Source organism: Solanum pennellii, chromosome 9 (genome assembly GCF_001406875.1).
Source record: "Solanum pennellii chromosome 9, SPENNV200".
NCBI classification, from domain to species: domain Eukaryota; kingdom Viridiplantae; phylum Streptophyta; class Magnoliopsida; order Solanales; family Solanaceae; genus Solanum; species Solanum pennellii.
This window is the reverse complement of record NC_028645.1, coordinates 66,348,730-66,370,579: the sequence shown is the minus strand read 5'-3', so window position 1 is coordinate 66,370,579 and position 21,850 is coordinate 66,348,730. Positions and strand designations below refer to the sequence as shown.

The following is a 21,850-nucleotide window of genomic DNA, read 5'->3' as shown; positions in this document are numbered from 1 at the left end:
TTTTTATTCTTATTAATAATTTTTTTAAATCTATTTATTTATTTCAGTGTAGCATACTATTGTCTCGTATACATACTTTATTTACATTTTTCACTATTTCTTTTAAAGAAAAGAATGTTTTTCATGGGAAATTGGCTACATAGATTATAAATTATATATATGATAATCTTAAAGAAGTAAAATACAAATGTAAAAATTGCTACGGAAAGACTAGAATAAATACTTTAGAAAAATCAATTAGAAAAAAAGGAGAGAGTATGTGTTATTAAAAAATAGGGGCATATCTTACTATTTAAATTAAATAATTATATAAGGAATTCAAACTTTCGTCATCAAAACTTTTTAAAGACACCATCAATTGTATTCTACCTTAAATTTTATTTCTTTTTTCACAATAAATATAGATTGTGATGATATAAAATTGTCTGTTTGTGTATATATCAGAAGACATGAATGATGATTCTTTTTTTTTTTGGAGAAACCTATTTTATGCAAACATTGCTCAAAGGTATGCTCAATTTTACATTTTTTTTCATGGTTTTTGGTGTTTCTATATCTGCCCAGTTTGATGTTTGATAAATTGAATGAATCTGCTTTTGAGAATTTTGATTTACGCAAAAAAAATGATTTTTGTGGTTCAGTTTTTTTGAAAAAAAAAAGTGTTTTCCATAGGTTAATTGTAGTCCGATCCAAAGGGTTTTTTTATTCACTGCTTTTGATAAATTTGATTAATGAAAAAAAAAGATTGTTATGGGTTAAGGGTTTTTTTTTTTAAAAAAAAAAATTATCATTGAAGGGTTAATTGTAGTTTAATCTAAAAAGAATGTTGTTCACGCGTTGATTCCTGACATACCTAGTTTTAAAAAGATTTTTATGGTTTACAGCCAACGGTAATTTTGTATATGAAAGATTTTTACTTTTTAATTATTTTGTTTTTTAAGCTCTTTTGTTGATTCAGATTGTTGGTTTAAGGGACTTCATACTTCTCTAATTTTTATTAATTGGTCGGTCACATTTTTCTTTTCTAGAACAAGAAGCACAAAATGGAATATTTTTAGTTGATAATAGACTATTTTTTTGTTATTTTTGTTGTGTGTGTGATCTTGTGCTTAATTATGAAACTGATGAAAACTTTTTACTTTGTTGAGTTTTTGGAGTTTCCAGATTTTCGCAAGATGTTTGATAGATGTCGCATTCCGGAGAAGACAGCAGTGTGGTACGCGTAAGATCATGTTATTTATTACGATTTCTCAAGCATGTTGTAAAATTCAAAAAATCTGACGTTGTATGGATTTACTGTTTGTTCTTGTGGAACTATTGTATTTCTAAGCTACTTGCTCCGAGCGGCAATAAGATTACGAGAAAAAGAGAGACAAAAGAAGATTCATTCAGGGAGATTTTAGGAGTAGAACGAAAGATGCAGTGTTTGAACTTTTTAAACATCATGTGAAGCTTGGACGCGCATGAAATATTTAACACAAAAGGATGTAAACTTAGAAAGAATGAAGAACATGCTTTCTATTTCCCCCTTGTGCACTTTAGAAAATGACAAAAGTTGTGTCTAACTTTAACTTCTAGAGAGCAACATATATGTTTGCATGTATCATTCTCATGGAATGAAAGATTTTATTGATGTTTGATGTACTATATTATCACATTTAGGGATTAAAACAAGAAGTGGTATAACACTCTAATTGCTTTCCACCTCTGCTGAAATAAACACAATTGTTGAAGAGAGTCATATCTCTAACTTGTGTGTAAGGCGACATTATGAAAGGCAATTGTGCAAAAAAGTAATGAGGTCTATTGGAGATTTAAGCTTAAATATATTACAATTTTTATAAGGAAACAAACAAAAATAAAATAAATCGAATAATAAGAACAATATGTACAAAGGAATTAATTGTCTTTCAATTTAAGTGAAGTTTATCATGTAGTGTTGACTAATAGGGATCACACCCATTTGTAGAAAAGTATACACCTTAGTGTCTTGATGACTGCATTGGTGCATGAACTAACCAAAATGTGGTGCTTAACTTGTTTTTCGCTCAACTTTAGAGCTTAACCGCACCTTAAATAGGTCTTTGAAAACACATGTATGTGCATACAATTTGCTTTCGTTAATGCTTAGAGTAGTTTTAGTCATTCGTTCTTTCGAGTAAACTTGATGTTTTCAACTTGAGAATTCAAGTGTGTATTTTCATTACCATAGAACCAAATTGAATTGGAAGCCATAAGTTTTGTTAAGAATCAAAGTAACACGTTTAGTAGTGGTGGCTCTCAAATGTTGAGTAATCTTCTGATTATGGAAAAACATTTTTACAAATTGTACATCAATACAAAACCATCAACTTCTATATAGAATTCAACTTTGAATATTATATGTTTGATATTTCATTAATATCGTAATATGAATATTAGTAGTCAAAATATGCCTAAGCTAATTGTGGTTCCATAATTATTGATCTTTCAAAAGGAAAAGAAAACATAATATCAAACTTTTGGGGTTTGTTAAGTGTCCTATGCGTAAAAAAATGAACTAGTTTTGGAAAATCCTAATCTCATGGCGTACATATTGGTGTTGAGTTATGTTTAAGTTCATATTGTTCCTTGAGTAAGATCCATCCGTATTTTTTGTTTATCTACTAGCTCTCAAATTATATTGTTTTATGTTCAATAATGAGTTACAATTTTCTAGTTGTCTTCACCACAAATGAATAAGTTTTGGGAACCACCAACAAATAAGAAGGTATGTCAAGCAAAGAGGAAAGGAGAAAAACGGAAAAACGAAAAGGAAAAGGAAATAAAGGAAATTTTATTTTTTTCATAAATGCCTGAAAAGCATGAAACATGCACATGCTTTGTGATAATGGGTTGTAGTGAGTCTTGAGTTCACCTTTCTATATTGGATAACAACATGTTGAGTTTACTTTAAGCTTTTAGTTCGAGTCTAGTGCCAAGACTAAATTTGTAGGTTTTTGTTTTAACTTACAGGTCATGCATGATAAGTTAAAAGCTTTAGTAGTATGACAGTTTCAACATAGAGGTCATGCATGATAAATTACAGGCTTTAGTGATAATTATTGCCTTGGTGGCTGTACTGAAGTTCAGCTTAAGCGAGACAAAGAGTCCAATTGGTGCACTTAACTTCATGGTTTAGGAACCTAATTGAAGAATAATATTATTTTTTTAGTTGACCTTGAATTTGAATCTTTAAATGTTCCAAAATATGCAAGCATGAATAATGAGTCCATGATACTGATACTCTGTAGATCTTATTTAATATACTCTTACCAAATTCTACAACAAAATGGATGTTTGGATGTTTGTCTAGCTTCTTTCGACGTTTCTCTCACCTTTTCATCTTTCTGCCATTCTTGTTAAATTTCTTAGTCATTGTTCCTCAATTTGGTGAACATTGGTTAAGACACGGTTGTACACCCCCGTGAATTTTTAGACATGGACCTATGCTTTTGCAATCTGATTTACATCTTAATGTTTATCTACTTAAGATTAGCAAAGTGATCATTGAATAACTTGGATGTAATTATGTGGTTGTGTTGTGTAAAGAGTAAACATATTTGTTGCTTTATCATATGGGATTCAAGATGTTGTTACCTTCAATATTTCTCTTACTAGTTCAACGGATAGAAGCTGATTCTAGTAATCTCAAATGATCTTCTCAAGTATGGAGGACTTATCTTGGTAAACCTAGTTGTTAGTGGCATTGAGTAAATTGGACTTACCAATTTGCTCCACGAAAAAACTGTAGTTTCAAATTTGGTGATAGCTAAATAAAAAGAGAATAGTCGACAATCCTACAAAAAAATGGCATACTATGACCAACACAATCAAATTAAGTTGTTAAAAAGCATTTTATAAAATACTCCCTCCGCCCACTTTTAATTGTCATATTACCTTTTTCGAGAGTCATTTGTCTAATTTTCAAAGTTAAATTAGATAACGTTAATTCAATATTTTAAACAAACAATATAAATATTCAAAAAATATATGAAAAGTACTATAAGTTGCAATTTTTTTGCCTATCAATATGATGAAAAAATACATCTTAAAATGTTAGTCAAAGTTCTTAAAGTTTGATTCTATAAATAGAAACAATGACAAAAAATACCGGACGGAGATAGTAGCATTATAATAAGTTTTTAGATAAAGAGTTTTAAGTGCAGAAAAGTGGAGAGAACATTTGAAGGTATAGAGATTATGAATTTTATTAAGTTGAGGATAAACCTCCTATCCATTATTTTCTCTTGTTGAAACCATGATGTCTCATGTTGTGTAGAAAATTAGGTGATTTTCGTAACACCATATATTTATACGGTTTCCTTTTGGATACTTCTTGTATTCAAATGCCTATTGACTCAAACATTAATGAAATTATTTACCTTGTGAATAGAAAGTACAAAAATAGAAAATTTAGTATGGCATTACATCACATATGAGATATGAACGTAAGTTAACTTATTAACTTGAATGCTTGTATAGACAATTTTGCATTATAGGAAAGCCCTTTTTAGATGGATACAAAAGAAAATAGAAAAAATATTATTAAAGAAACGAGAGTGCAAGATCAACTTTTATTATTGATGAGTTAGATCCCAGCATTACTTACTTGGTTGACAAATTAATTTCCTAGTTAAGTCTTGCATGTCTCAATAACAATTTCATTGAGTGAAACTGGAAAAGATTGAAATGTTTTTTAGATCTAAAGCATATCGTACTTGTATGATGTATTCTTCGTTACAAATTTGTTAGATCATTTATGTTCCTCTTGGTGTGATGATTACATTTAACAGTATGTGTATGATTTTGTGCGGCTATGTAGACTACTGAAATCATTAGAAGATATTATCCAGAGAACTTATACAAAAATATACCTAGAGAACTAACGAAAAATAAAATCTTTTTTTATAAAAGAATATTGGTTGATAGTTGTACTATTATTAAAAGAGTAGTAAATTAAGATATTAGTGTATTCTGTTGAGTACATATATGATCAGTTTGATCATTCTTTTAGTAGATTCTGGTGTTATAAATAGTATAAAATTATTTAAACAAGTTATATTGAGTCAACACATGTCTAGACTAGACTACTCTTAGTATTGCCCTTCATAAATATCTAGCCTAAAGTTGTAGTTCCTCAATAACTAATATTTCTCAACAAAATTTGGTTTTTCCTCTCAACAAACGTGGGCTTATTGAAAAATGTAGATGAAATTTTTTAATTATTTTGACACTCTTTTTGACTATATTGACTCCTTCCAGCTGCAAAGAGCTATACTCATAGTCTTTCATGTTCTACTATTCTAGCAGCATCTTTGTAATGCTATATTTATTAATAAAATTTACGTATCAAAAGGTGGGCTTATTTAATATCCTGGTTGTTTGGAATGACAGTTTTATGGTTTCTCCATTCAATTGTACCTTTTCTTATCTAGTTACTTTACCTACCTTTCCATCAAAACGTGGATGCAAACATTTATGACATGGTGTATGTAATCCTATATGATATTTGATTGTACATTTATTACAATAATCATGTATAATAATGTTTATAACCGTATAATAAATACAGACTCTTTTCTTATGTACATGATTTTGCATTACAATATATGTTATTCTATTAGCATTAAGTAAGATGACTGTATAATAATGTTTATGACTCTATTATAAATCCAGACCCTTTGCTTATATACATGATTTCGCATTACAGTATGATATTCCATTTACATCAAGTAATGATCAATTCTTAACTTTTTTTGAAGGTTCAACTTCCAGAAGGAGTAACACCATTTATGCATATAACTCAAAATGAATTTTTATGGCGAAAGTGAGTTCAAAGTCTTTCTTTTTTCTTTTAATGCAGATTTTCCTACCATTTAGTTTCATTCTATCTTTTGATAATCCTTAAACGTTGAAATTTGTTTTCATACACTTTTTGCTTATACTTCTGAATTATTGTTACGCTGTCTACAATTGTGAGTACCACTTGGATAACGTATTGATTATGGTCGAAACAGTTAGCTTTAGTATCTAAGATCTCGATACTATAACTCTTCAAAAGAGATTTGTTATAGCAATATTATGTTAACATTACAATCTTTTTAAAAAGAAATAATTGGTTATTGCCATTGTTTTCACTTCTTAGATAACTCTTTCAAAAACCAATTATAAAAAAAGAATTATAATTTGATAAACATTGTATCTTCGTTAATATTACGCCAAGGATGTCATAGGAATATGAATTCAATGACAAGAAAATGCCAAGGACAGTGCACCAACTTTGTGTTACAATGTTGAGAAATATTGAATGTAGTGGTCTTTTAGATCTTTTATGATAAGCTCAAAAATTCATGTCAAGTTTTTATGGGGTAATAACAGTGTAGGACGGTTCTACTAGTACAACTAGAAAGGAGGGTGTCCAAATTGAATCAAAAGATACCTGAACACGGTGTAGAATTTATTGGGGCTCATAAATACTATTGGCAGGTTACAATTGTTTAGTGCTAAAGGTTGGGAAATCCCATCTATCCATATTGGAGAGTAGAGGCGGACCTACGTTGGGTCCAGGGTGTTCGCCCGAACACCCTCGATAAGAAAAAACACGATATATGTAAGGTAAATTTTCTATATTTCTGTAGATGCATATATATTCTTAACCCCCTCAATAACACATATAAATTGATGGCTCAATGGTAAGACCCCTGAATATTAAGCTGCATTCCTCAGATTTAAATCCTCGCAACAACATTTCTTTAGTTTTCTTTATAGTTTCAGTTTATTTTTGTTTTAAATAATCAGATCTGTTTTTCAAGCATTTTTTTAAATAAATGTGCCAAAACTGTGGTTTAAACCCAAAAGATTCAAAGGGCCCATATTTACGTGTTTATTTTTTTAGTTTTCGAACCTCCTAAATGAAAATTCTGGGTCCGCCACAATTGGAGAGACCTCCAACTTTTTTACGAAGGGTCAAAACAGAGTCGAAGAGAACTCCTAAGAATGTCATAACTTAAGTTGGCGATTTTTTACGCAGGTCTATAAGCCTCCCTAAAGCAATGACTAATATGGTAACCATGTCAATTAATTTCCTCGCATCTTTGACCATGTTCTAACTCTTTTAATGTGTTTATTTAAAAGGATGGAGTATGTTTCAACCGAGAAATTAGAGAAGCCTCTATTAGCACACCATTTAAGGCCATAAAGAAGAGCTGCCATTTCCACGATGTTACTTATACCATTTTTTAATTGATGCAGTAAGCAAACATGAGGTTTCCCAATGAGTTTCTGATCAGGCCACCTCCGCCAGAACAAACTTGAATGCAACAGCCATCACTGTTGAATTTTACAGACATATTAAGAGGTTTAATCCAATTAACGATGGTAGTGGTTCTGTAATGATGAATTTTGGCATAAAAAATCCAGTGTATATCTCTCCAAAACTCTACAATGTTAAAAAGAATGTTAGCTTTAGATCTGTATACAGAAAGCTTAATAGCATCAAATTCGTTAGAGCATCTTTATCTTCATCTCTCCTAACAATTATTGGGGGAGAGCGTGAATACCAAAATTAGAAATAGGGTTCTTTGTAACAGTATTCCCCCAATTGAGGATGCGGATTTTAAGAGACCTATGGGTGAGCCTCACTTCAACTAGACTTGCGATATCACACCAGTACACTTTTCTAGCATGTTAACCCTAAAAGAATAGGTGATTCACTATTTCAAAGTTGTTGGTCTCATTATTTGCAGCACAACAATGACATCCGAGGATGCTATAGATGCCCTACTTAGCCACTTTCTCATAAGTAGGAAGCCTGCCATAAATAGCTCTCCATGTAAGGGATGACAAATTAATTGTAATGCTATTATTCCAGATCCTGTTGGTGGCATTGTTGTGGTTTCTTTGCTTTCTAATAATATCCCAACCAGAGTGGAGGGTGAAGTGGCTCTAATTGGTGTGTTACCAGATAACTTTCGTCATTTGTGATGTCTTTTAGAATAATACACAAGTTTATGATATCGTTCTTTAGATCATTTGGGAGCTCTACTTGCACAAAATTCCAGTTCCACTAACCATTACTAGTAAGAAGAATGTCTAGCTTCATAGAGATATGCCCTTCATTTTTGGGTTAGTAAATATGTTGGTCCGCCAATGACTTAACTTCACATATGACTTTCTAATATTGATTATCGAGGTACTTAGCCTTCATGTAATCTCCCAAAAGAGAACAAGAGGTTCTTAGGTTGCACCATAGATTTTCCTTGATGTCCATACAAACATCTGAAATTTTCTTAAAATTATCACCACCTATTTCAAAGGAGTAACTCAAATTATCCCATGCAATCCATTGATGCTTTCCTCCAGAATCAAATGCAGACAAATAGAACTTTTTTGGATTTTTCTTTCATGACGAAGCTACTCTTATTCTTGTTGATCTGTTGACCAGATATTTGTTCATACCTGTCCACAATGTCAGTAATTAGTTTGATATATCTTTTGCTACAATCACAAAAAATAATGGTGTTATCAAGAAAAGTTAAATGATAATTTAAGGACTATTATTGAGCATATAAAAACTCTTGTAAGCAGTGTGATTATGCAGATTGTTAAGCGTTTGAGAAAACAATTCAACGCTCAGAATTAAGAGGAGGGGGGAAAGACAATATCCTCACTTCAATCCCTTAGAAGAGTTAAAGAAACCATGAAGACCTCCATTTACCACTACTAAAAAACAAGTGTTGGAGATATAATTATGGATGAGGTAAAATCAATGCTCAGAGAAACCAAGGTGCCTAAGAACATGGTAGAGGTAAGTCTAGGGTTCCCATATCACTAATAATTTCTTGGGAAAGAAGAATAGTTCAAGTAATAGTGCTGCCTTTTAGAAAGATACTTTGATTCCTGCTCCCAAGGCCTAGCTCGAGTGTCAAAAGGTGGAGGATTTGTGACTTAGGTCGCAGGTTCAAGCTTCACACCATGCGAAATGAAGCCCGGTAATTAATTGGAAAATGGTAGAGGGGTGGGCCCATTATTCACCAAGATTAGCAGTACGTGATTAGTCCAAAGAGTGGTGGGTCACATATGGATTTCATGGCTATCAAAAAATCTACTTTGCTTCCTGGAGATAATTCGAGAAATGATAGAGATCAGTCTGTTTTTCAATATATTAGAGATACTTTTTCTAAAACATTGCACAGGTTGATAGATCTCAATTCAAAAAAAGATATGTGGTGACCAATCTTAGGAGTAAGAACAAGACAAATATGAGTATCGAAATTCAGAAGGATATCACCTGCGAAAAGGCAGTCCCAACTTTATGGAGATCTTAAACAACGATGATCCAAGTACTTTGATGAAAATACCCAATTAGTCCATCTGGTCTAGGAGAACTATCGATATCTATGGACATTAAACAATATTGAAGTTCTTTGAGTGTTGAAAGGGAGAAGAACATATCATTTTCCTCTTTTGTGATGCCTGTTTGAAGAATATTAAGGGACCTATAATCAGGGTTAGTATTGTAGTAATAAAGAGATTCCTGTAAAATCTGATAGCCATTTCAGCACTTTTGTCATTTCCTTCCAGGTAGTTGTTGTATTTCTCCATAAATTTCCCAATGTTCGATCTTTTTCTCCTGTCTCTGATGATGTTGAGAAAATAGGCCGTGTTAGAATATCCTTCAAGACATTTTACCCTAGAAATTTTTTTGAGGATAGACTCTTGAAGTTTGAGAAATCTAGTGGATTCGGCCTTGATCCTAGAGAGATATCTCTTTTTATCTCTTGTATTTTTTGTTACACTCTTGTCTTCAAAAGCTTGAATTCGGATTTCAACTCTTCTAGGTTATTCGTAGAGGTCCCCAATAGTCATTCTAGACCAAGGACTCATAGTTTTGCAAGTCCTCTTGATTTTCTGGTGAAGGATCTACAAGTATTCCGATTGACTTCTTCATTCCAAGGGTTTTGGACTATATCGACGAAGTCAGAGTGATCCTCCTATATATTCAAGAATTAGAAGTATTTGTTAGTTAGAGGAGTATCAATATTAATTATAATTAAAAGTGACGCATGGTTCGAGCACATTCTCGATAAGTGAGTAACATTAGTAGGAATATACATATCTTACCATAAAGAGTAATAAAAAAGTCTGTCCAATCTTTTCCTAATAGTGTTATGGGGTATCTATTGTCGCACCAAGATTTAGAACCTCAGAACCGTGCATCTTGAAGACCACACTAATTAGGGCATTCAATGATATCAATAGTTTCTTCAATTCTATGAATCCTTCGTCCAAATTTCTCATCACTGGATACTACAAATTTAAAGTCGTATGTTACTCCCCAAGGGTCTTGGATAATATTTGCTATAACTCTCAATTCTGCGCATCAGTTTTTCCTCAGGTTTGTGCATTTTTCATAGATTACTGAAAGGAAAAAATATGGTCAACATTATGGATAACTTTGAAAACATATTGCTCTCAAACATGAATGGCCTCATCATCAATTTCATTCAACTAAAGGATCCATATTTTGTTAGAATTTTTGTTGTAGGCCTGATTAAACAAAAATTCCTTCTAAATTTATCCACTTTATCACAAGAAACCATATATTCTTGTATGAAGAGGAGCGGAAACTAAAATTTTTGTTTAAAAAGGAGTAATCTTTCGAAGGAATAGTTGGATCCTATTCCACTAATATTCATGGTACGAAGCTAAACATTGGAAACATTAGTTGTAAGGGTTATTTGATTTTCAATGTTGGTTGTGGAAACTTTGATGTTAATGTAAGAGGTTCCTCCCTGATTGGAGGGATTTCTTGGAGGTAGGTTGAACTTGGTTGTTGTGTCCAGAGAATCCATATGGGGTATTCAATCGATGAATATATTTTTCATGATCCTTGGTAGCCTCACCGTCCGATTTAGAGGAGGTGAGATCCTCTTGCAAACAGTCCATTAACATATCACAGTCTCCAACTTTAACAGTGAGGGACTTGGTGATGAAATTTAAATGTTGAGATTTTGTATTAATGTCTTTTGAGATTATCATTCTTTGACAATGTGACAATAAATCTCAATGTGGTCAGTCCTCTTATGAAATATTGGAATTGATGCGAGATGGTGTGCTATATTATCACACAGAAGTTCCGTCCGATCAATTTCTTCAATTTTTAGTTCTCTAAACAACAGTTTGATCAAAACTAACTCACAAGTTGCCACAACTATTGCTTGATATTCTGCTTCTGCACTAGATCGAGCACCCACACTTTGTTTCCTACTCTTCCACAAAACCAAATTACCTTGACCAAAACACAATATTGAGATGTAATACGCCCATTGGATGGTGATCTTGCCCATTTAACATCTGTATATCCAATTATATGCTTGTAACATTGATCCTCAAAGAGTGGTACATTACTCGAAGCTGACTTTATATAACACAGAATACAAACAACTGCATCCCAATGACTTAAGGGGAAAGTCATAAACTAGTCTTTAAACTTTACCCCTTCAAGGAAGAAAGATTTTTTCTAATAGACCCTCTGCTCAAGTAAAACATTACAAATTAGTTTGAATTAAAAATGAGATTTAGATGGTGTGCTAATGTGACATACTACAACTACTTGGAACAAAGCGAGTTGAATGATAACTTGTAGAAGAATCCTTATTCTAGTATAAATAGGGGTGGCCATAGTCATAAACAATGCAAACCAAGAACAACCTAATAAGAGTATTCTTCCATAAAAAATGTTTTCCTTTCTAGCTTTCCCTTCTTTAGTTGAATCTTCCAATCTTAGTATATATTTTTGGGCTAGCAGAAGGTTCCATAACTACACTTTTCTTCTGCTATTCTCTACACACTATCAGATCCATAACCATACGTTGGTTTTTGGGTGTTATTTCAAGATCGGGTTAGAGGTAGATTAAACTTGTTTTTCTATATGGATTTTAGCACCCGTGATAATGGACTTGGGTGGAGTTGTTAAACAAGTCCAATTACAAGGTATGGAAGACTTGCATAGAATCATACCTTGTTGGAGAGGATTTGTGGGATGCTGTTAATGGGAATGACACAAGTCCTCCTGCGAACGGACCGAAATATGTAAGTAGCATATACAAGAAGTGGAAGCAGTTTAATGCGAAGGCGGAGTTCATTTTGAAGTGGACAATCTCATCTGGTTAATTTTTTAAAGTATAAATCAGCTCATGAAATATGGAGGACAACCCTCTAATATTTGTTCAACAAGAAGAATGAAGCTTGGCTACAGATATTGTAGAATGAATCGGCTAACACCACTCAAGGTAACTTTTCCATCTCAGAGTATTTTTTGAGATTAATAACTTATTTTCTAAGATATCTCTAATGAATCCGAAGAAGGCTATTTCTGAAGCACAACGAGAACAATATTTATTCGTGGGTTAAAACCTAAATATATTCCATTTTTAATGTCAATTTAATGATGGTCTCAACAGCCATACTTGGAAAAAATTTAAAATTTGTGGTTGCCACAGGAATTACAAGCTAAATAGTTGTCTAGTGTATTTGTCAAAGGAGAAGAAAATTCTCTTGTAAACAACAAGAGAAATTTTAAAGGAAAAAACAGGAGATATGTCGCACTATAGATCCTCAGGTGGTTCAAGCTCGCTTGGAAAGAAGAAAGAGTCTTCTAACTATTATATAAGGCATCGGGAAGGGCATCCAATATCTCTTTTATGGGCTCTTTCCCTTGTATCTAACCTATCCGAGTTAGCCTCCGAAGCGAACATAGAGGTGGATCATCTTATCTTAAAATAGGTCATCCCGGCTATACCGATCTTTTATCTGTTCATTTAGTCAGACATCTTAATCAGATGTTATCGTTGTGGCAAAGTAGGGCTCACAAAGAAATAGTTCCAAGCCGAGTAAAGAAATATGGCACAAAAAGTTGCCGAAGAAGGAGAAGAGTGCGAAAAAGGTATAGTAGTTGAGGCTTGAGCAATACATACCATGATTTCCATCAATCTTGAAAGAGATTGGATCAAGGATTTAGAATATAATATATCTGATCACTTGGAAAGCAAGAAACTGATGTTGACATTAAGCAAGAAATTTTTGAGGATATTCAAAGTGGTTATATAGTATCCTCTATAGAAGAAATAGAAAAAAAGATCCCGAAAAGGCAATATGTGAAACTGCATGTGCTAGTAGCGACATGTACAGAGAAAGCATTGATGGAGTTATATTGGAAGCAGAAGTATTTGCTCAATCATCGGCAATAGTAAGGCCAATTAATGGCTTGGAGAAATTTTTTAAAGCAGATGGAGAAAGTAGAGATTAATATAGGAAGATGATGATATTGAAGTCTTAAAGACAAATGGTATGAATTTTGATAACTTTGATGTTGTCAAAAAATTTACCGAGGAGATGATAAAAGAATATGGCAGTGTATCCGATGTTGATGTTGAGACTTCACTAACAATTGATAGTGTTTTTCTTGATAATTTAGTTGTCGAGAAGCGAAGAGAAAGGGGGAGTTCATGAAATCAGCAAGGAGATAATTTACATGGATCATTCGATAAGGGAAAATCTTTTTCATTAAAATCAACACGAGGAGTCTGGAAGAAACTGCCAGATTTTCACCAAGATGTGCCTCAAAGCTTTGTTTGATCTCCTCCATGACAATGTCAGGTAGTTTCCAAAAAAATGACTTTAATGGGGAGTGTGAAAAACAAATATGATATTTGGAGGTATAAATAATCCAAAATATTTAGTAGAACTTTCTACAATTATATAGAGTAGAACATTATGTACTTGATGTATCTAGGAATAGTGTAGATGTTCTAGAGAAGTAGATATTTATAGTGAATTATAGAAAAATATAGATTTTTCATAGATAGTTAGAAGATAAGGACATCTAAATTTTTCTTATAGATCAATCTAAAATAAAATCTAGAAGCATTGCTACTCTAGTATAAATAGGGGTGGCCATAGTCATTTGTAATTAACCCAAGCAAACCAAGAAGGCAAGAACAACCTAATTAAATAGTATTCTTCCATAAACAAGTTCTCATCTCTACCTTCCCCTTCATTAGTTCTAAGGAAAACATTTCGCATTCAGTGGGGTCAAATTTTTTTTTTAAAAAAAAATTTTTTTTATTATTTTTAATTTATTTGAGATTCTATTCTCTTTATTGGTTTTAATTTTCTAGTTTTGAAAATATTTTTTAAATTTTGTTGTTTATTACAAAGTTCTTCAAAAGTATTTTTTTTAAGTTTCTTAGTAATATTTTTACACCAAAAGTAGCTTTGAAGTTTAGGTGTTTATGTCAGGCATGCTGCATTATACACAAACATTCTGCTGATCAACTTTGATGTTTCCTTGGGAGGATAGTATTTTTGAAGCTCCTTCCGAAAGGTCTAACATTTATCATCATTTTATGAATAACTTCTTTGGATCAAACATTACTATCTTGTTTCCTGGAGAATATGCCCAACTTCTTGCTTTTCTGCTTTAGCTATTTTTTTCTCCAATATTTTACAGCCAAAATTGTTTGCTTTCTACTGCGGACTTCTGAAGTTTCCATATTTTTATGGTTTCATTCTTCTGTTGGAATCAGCATCGTTAGAGATTTCAAGCTAAATATAAACCAAGGAGGAGGTTTGGGAGAGTCGTGCACATGTTTTAGATAATGGGAGTGCTTCTAGAAATTATTGAAATTGGGCTTGATCTTTGTCCTGTTTCTGAGTCTTACTCTGGCGAAGGATTACCATATGCTCCTGTAGATTTTCCAAATGCTGGTGATAAGTGGGGTTGGAGGGCAGGGAAAAGAGTTTCAAGTTCAGGCACCTTTAGAGATAGATATTTGTATCTTCCGAACAATTTTAAGGCTCCAAAAGGTGGACAGGAAAATGATTTTCGAAGTAAGATTTCATTTGAAAGGTATCTCTAGTCTGATTATTTTGACATGGATATAAACCAATTTTTTGACTCATTTAGTTTGATGATTCCTCAAAGAAGTCGCAATCTCAAAAGGTTAGCTTTTTAGTGTATAGCATGTACATATTTATTCTGTTGTTTGCGTCATAAAACAAACACTTAACATTTCTTTTTATTGACCTTATGCCAAATTTGTTTTCGTCTTAATCAAATATTGATTTTTACTCAAATATGATAGAGAGGACTACATCTTTAGGGACAAAATTGCAGTCTTTAGTGTCTAATTTTCCTATAAGAGCCATTACTTGTAAGGCTGGTAATGAAATTTTTAGCAGTTTATCATAAGAAAATCATTTTCCGGTCATGGTTTGTGATATTTGTTGCAGTGAACCTTGATTTTTCCGAGGTTGTTGTTGTATCCTTTGCTTCAAAACGATAGGTTTGGACTATGATGGGTACAATTATGTTCGATGTGAAGGAACAATAGATGGATACATATGTGGACATGTTTCGCATCTAGACTGTTCTCTACGAGCTTATATGGCTGGGAAAGTTGGAGGAAGCATCAATTTGGATGCATAGTATTTATGTCGATACTGTGATTAAAGAATGAATTTAGTGTCATTAGTACAACCTATAGTTAACAGATCTAACAATATGTGTTTTATCATTTTGCCTTAATCTATACTACTAATATTTACTGGAGCGTATCATGGGCTTTTATAACAAGTTATTGTGCTTGTGATTCTTCTTACTAGACCTTGAACTGAAACCATATGCCAGTTTAAACCGATCAATAGTGAGAATAACTTTGTTTTAGGCATAACTCTTCCTCTTGAATTAGGTTCCTTATGCATTTACTTTACTCGAGCCATTCATTTACTTATTAATTAACTAAGGTATTCATCCACATGCATACAAAAAAGTCCCAATCCGGCATTAGTGCCGTAAATTTATAATGAACGGCGCGAGTAAAGTAAATGTATAAGGAACCTAATTCAAGAAGAAGATTTTTTCCTTCAGCATAGTTATTTCTAACAGTTGATCAGTTTAAATTGGCATATGGTTTCACTTCTAGCATAGTAAAAAGAATCACAAGCACAATAAGAAAAATATCTTGATATAGAAGCCCTATTGATACGCTCAAGTAAATCTTAGTAGTATATCTTAAGGCTGAATGATATAACACATATTGTTAGCTCTATTTACTATATGTTGTAATAATTACACTAATATTCAATGATCTGTTAAAGAAAAAAAGAGATACATCAAAAATATGTGAAAAGAAAGCATATCTATTCATAGATGGAAGTCACACACTACAAGAATGAGGGAAGATTGATAAACGAATGTACCCGAATCGAGGAGATTGACTCGTGTAAAAATGAAATCTAGACGAATGAGCAACCAAATAGAAGGAAAGCACACCTTATCAGAATCAAGGAAGAATGACTTTTCCAATGATGGAAATAAGCTATAACACGCATATCCTACATTCACTATTTAACCTTGTAAAAACATTGAATTTAATCGATCTAACTAAAAGAAAAAAAAGGATAGATTAAAAATTATACGAGTAGAGGATGTTACCAACAAGTGAACTGTAATCTTTCATGTCAAGGAGTTCAAAATAGTCTATTTATCAAATTGGAAACATTTAAGCTCTAAGGAAAACAAAGGGACTTGATTAGGCTGACATTGGTTATTCGAACAAGTAAAACAATATCTGTATCAATTGTTTTATCTCTTTACACCTTATGAAATAAGTTTCTTTAATCTAATCATCTAAATTGTAGGGTAGTTAACTTGAAAAAATCAACAAATTTATATATTTATGTCCTGAAATAAACAATAATTATTGAAAGAGAACAACATTTGCATTTACTGAAATGTCTTGCTCAGGTACAAATATTCAAGTCAAAGTAACTGATCAATACAAACAAGATCATGAGAGGGGAGAGAAGTTACCATTGCCATCCACACAACCTTCCTTTTCGAACGCATCTTGAATGCAAACTCCTTTCCTAAGCTGAAATTATTATCAAATTAGTCATTCTACTAAATGTAAACCTTAAAAGGAAAACAGATAGCATCATAAGGAAAAAAAAGTACAATTCATCAATTAGCTATACCTTTGCCTTGATTGATACAATATCATGCAACAACTCTTTTCCACTTCTTTGTTGTGAGGCACACAAAATACAAATACCAACATTCAAAATAATTTCAATGTCAGAACGAGAAGAAACAGATGTGCAAGTATTCATAAGCTTCAAAGCATATAGAACCAAATCCATCCTTGAATAACAGTATCAACATAAAATATTGTGCATCCAAATTGATGCTTCCTCTAACTTTCCCATCCATGTAAACTCATAGAACACAGTCTGGATAGGAAATATGTCCACATATATATCCTTCTATTGTTGCTTCACATCGAACATAATTGTACCCATAATAGTCGCCAAAAACAGGTTCAGTGCAACAAATATCACAAACCATGGCTGGAAAAGGATTTTCTTTTGATAACATCGAAAAATTTCGTTACCAGCCTTACAAGTAATGGCTCTTATGGTAAGATAAGGCAGTAAAGACTGCAATTTTGTCCCTAAAGATGTAGTCCTCTCTATCGTATCTGATTCCAAATCAATATTTGTTTAAAAAGAATCAAATTTGGCATCAGGTCAATAAAAAGATGTGTAAAGTATTTTTTTTAATTAACGCAAACAACCGAATAAATATCTACATCTTATATACCAAAAAGCTAGCCTTTTAATCTTGGCGATTTCTTCGAAGGAATCATCCAACTAAATGGGGAAAAAAATTGGTTTATATCCATATCAGGATACTCAGAATGGAGATACTTTTCAACAAAAATCTTACTTCGAAAACTATTTTTCTGTCCGCCTTTTGGAGCCTGAAAATGCTTCAGAAGATACAAATATCTATCTCTTAAGAAGCCTGAACTTGAAACTCTTTTCTCTGCCCTCCAACTCCACTTCTCACCAGAATTTGGAAAATCTACAAGAGCATGTGGTAAGCCTTAGTCAAAGTCACACTCAGAAAGAGGATAAAGTTCAAGCCCAATTTCACTGATTCTACAAGTACTCCCATTATATACAACATGTGCACGAATCTCCCCATCCTCCTCCTTGGCAGACATTTAGCTGGAAATCACTAACTCTGTTGATTCCAATAGAAGAATGAAACCATAAAAATTAAGAAAAGACTGAAGTCCACAGTAGAAAGCAAACAATTTTTGCTATAAGATAGTAGAGAAAAAAATAGCTTAAGGAGAAAAGCAAAAAGTTGGGCATATTCTCCTGGAAAACAAGATAGCTGATGTTTGATCCGAAGAAGTTATGCTTCAGAAGAAGATACAGGCTAGACCTTTCGGCATTAGCTACAAAAACAGTATATGCCCAAGGAGAAAACAAAGCTGATCAGTAGAATGTTTGTGTATAATGCACCATGCCTGACATAAACTCCTAAACTTCAAAGCCATCTTAGGTGTGAAAATATTACTAAGATACTTACAAAAATACTTTTGAAGAACTTGGTAAGAAACAACAAAATTAAAAGAATTTTTTCAAAACTACAAACTTAATATATACACACACACACACACACACACACACACACACACACACACACACACACACAAACATATATCTATATACATATATATATATACNATATATATATATATATATATATATATGTATACATACATACATATATATATTTATATGCATATATATAAATATATATATGCATATATGAGAAAACCTTCTACTCGCCTATGTGGCACCACCACAAACAAGAATTCCCTTATAAATTTATATTTTTCCAAAAATAGCCTTCTCATTTCATGAAAAATTACGACTTCTATGAACAATTGTGACTTTAATGAAGAATTGTGACTTTAGTAAAGAGTTGTGACTTTTATGTAGAATTGCGAATTTTATTACGAGCTGCGACTTTTATTAAAAGTTGCGACTTTTATGAAAAGTTATGACTTTTAATAAGAATGTGATTTTTATGAAAGGTTGTGACCTTTCAGAAGGTTGCAACTTTTCCAAATAGTTGTAACCTTTTAGATAAGGCATAATACACATTTGTGCACGATACCCTTTGTTGTCTATAAATAAAGGGATTTCCTCTCACTTTAAAACAACGAAAATTCTAAATTTCATCCTCCTCCTCCTCCTCCTCCTCTTCTTCTTCTTCTTCTTCTTCTTCACAATAAAATATTTATGTCCTTTGTTCCTTTTGAATGTCTCACTGACGATTGCTTATGTTACAGATCTTGGTATAATTTATGTAGTATTTAAATTATGTTTTTGTTAGTAAGGATAAATGATAGGATGTAATAAATTCCTTTTTCTTTACATTGCCAATGTTTGTTACCACGTAATAATATTGTATGTAAGATAATATAGTGTTTTAGTTTTAATAAGTGATAAATTTATAATATTATTTTATGAATTCTCTGAAATTAATTTCTCGCGCGAGGCGCGGGTAATTTTACTAGTTAAAAATAATAAATAAAATATTTTCTCAAAAATAAAATTGACTCCACCGAATACAATATGTTTTCTTAAGAAAATTAGTCCCCTCAAGTACTCGGGGTTGATGGAATATATCCTCTCATAATAGAATAATGTTACCCACCGGTGTATTAATACTTAAAACCATGGTGTCACCAAACCAGTCAACAGTAGTAAAATTCACTTAGAATACTATATTTAATAGAAAAGAAAAAAGTTCAAAATTTTGTTATTGAAAAATAAGAGAAACCCATCTATTTATGGAGAATAGATGATAGTGTGAATGAGTTCTTGTTGTGACATATCAGAAAACGCACATCCCTTAAAAAAAGTCAAAACTTACGAAAAAGTCATAACTTTTCATCCAAGGGTCAACTCTTCAGAAAAGTCGCAACTCTTCCGAAAAGTCAAAATTCTTTATAAAAGTTACAACTCTTCAATTTCATTCACATCTTTTTAAACCGAATATTTAATTGTGCCGTCAAATAAATTGTGTCCTTGAAGAGTTCTTTTTAGTAGATCCCACAACAAGAAAATCCTAATATGGGTCTCAAATCCTTTTAATTGGTTAAAAATTAAGGTTTTCACTAGTTCATAAAGGAGAATAAAAATATGAAATCTCCTATCAGAAATTCACAAACAATCTCTGTCAAAAATTATACAATTCGTTTTTTGTTTCAGCCCATTAATGTTATGTTATGAATTTACTTCACCCATATTTTATAGTAATGTTAGTTACTGTCACGACCCAAAACGAGTCATGTGTGAAACCCACACTTAAACTCCTACATGAGAGAACAAATTAATCCAACCCAAACTTATATTTATCATTCAACTTATGAAATACTAATCATAATGTGGATGCTTAAATCTTATTGGTGTAAGAAACACAAATCCATCAAAGTCTACTATATGTAATTTTCAAAAGCTGAAATTCACTAAATTAAGGACATCTAATATTCAAATACTAAGTCTAAGAGTTTATAGACACCAAAATAAATTAATAAAATAGATAATGTCCCAAATCTAATGACATCATATCATGACCGAGAGAATCTAACACAAGCTTTAATAAGTATGTCAACCGGGAACCTGGTATGCTGGCAACTAGCTAGGGCTAAGGGCATGTCAAAGTCGCCGGTACATTCGCTGCACTTCATGAAAGGGAACAAAGGAAAACACAAGTAGGGCTCAGTATGGACCTCATGAAAGGGAACAATGGAAAACATAAGTAGGGCTCAATACGGAGCAACATGTAATGAATAGATATCATCAGCCAACCCAAAATAAAACTAACATAAAAATAAAAAGTAATATAAAATCAATTATGATATTTAGTAGGTGACAAGTAACAAACAACATGAACCAGTGACAACAATACTAAAGTATGTACACAATCAATCATTATATCAAGCACACGTATGGGGACTCATGCCTCCACATAACACTTATTTGGAAAATAAGTTCGTTGAAATTAAGTTCATTAAGTTACTCAATATATTTTTCTTTTCATGTTACTGCGTCGGAGCGTCACACTCCGATCCAATTATTCCATGTTGAAAAGTGACACTCCAATCAAATAAAAATCTGTCAAAAGTGACACTCCGAATCCATAATACCGTATCGGAACATGACACTATGATCCATAATGTTGTGTTCGATTGTGACACTCTGATCCATAATACCGGTTGGAATGTGAAACTCCGATCTAATAATATTGTTAATGTAGAATAGACTATCACCACATCTTTTAGTGCATTAACAATATTTTATCAAGTCTTCTTTATTCAACGTGTCACTTCGAGCGAGATCTACTCTATACTCTATTCTCTACCATACCAAAAATACAACACATTGAAACTAACTAAGAACTCATTAATTTTAATCCACCCCAAAGTAATATTGCAAAACCAAGATCTACTCTATACTCTGAATATTAATTAATAATTTCCCATAACCCTCAATTAATCATCGTAATTCAATTTTTATCTACTCACAATCTTGTTCCCATAATAATCAAACTCTACCACAGAGAATAATGGAATGCCTTAAGAATTTAAGAATTAAAATTGAATGAATTTCTAATAAATATCTCGCCAATAACATATATCTATATAATATAAGTCATGCTAATCTAACCAAGAACCTCAAACCTTATCCATCATTAGCCAATAATGCCCTAATGTTAGTCCCCACAAATTGTTAAAGAACGTACTTTTAAAGTGCCAGATTCAAAATTTCAGTTTCAACATTGCCAAATTTTCTGCCTAATTAAATTATAACTACCAAGTACCAACTATAAAATACATCCATTCGATTCTATAGTAGTACAATATTCTTTCATGAATTAGATTGTAATTTACAAAGAATA

At 32.2% G+C, this 21,850-nt stretch overlaps 1 protein-coding gene and 1 long non-coding RNA gene across 2 annotated transcripts; both read left to right on the top strand.

Annotated features, from left to right (window-relative positions):
* Nucleotides 1–431: 431 nt before the first annotated feature.
* On the top strand, nucleotides 432–1,331 carry LOC114078621. Its single transcript, XR_003580273.1, has 2 exons — nucleotides 432–508; nucleotides 1,149–1,331. It is a non-coding gene; the product is annotated as an uncharacterized LOC114078621 (long non-coding RNA).
* A 13,350-nt stretch (nucleotides 1,332–14,681) lies between these two features.
* LOC107030301 lies at nucleotides 14,682–15,511 on the top strand. The gene is made up of 2 exons (XM_015231626.1): nucleotides 14,682–14,913; nucleotides 15,369–15,511. The coding sequence occupies exons 1-2, from the start codon at nucleotides 14,682–14,684 to the stop codon at nucleotides 15,509–15,511; spliced, it is 375 nt and encodes a 124-aa protein (XP_015087112.1).
* The last annotated feature ends 6,339 nt before the right edge of the window (nucleotides 15,512–21,850 follow it).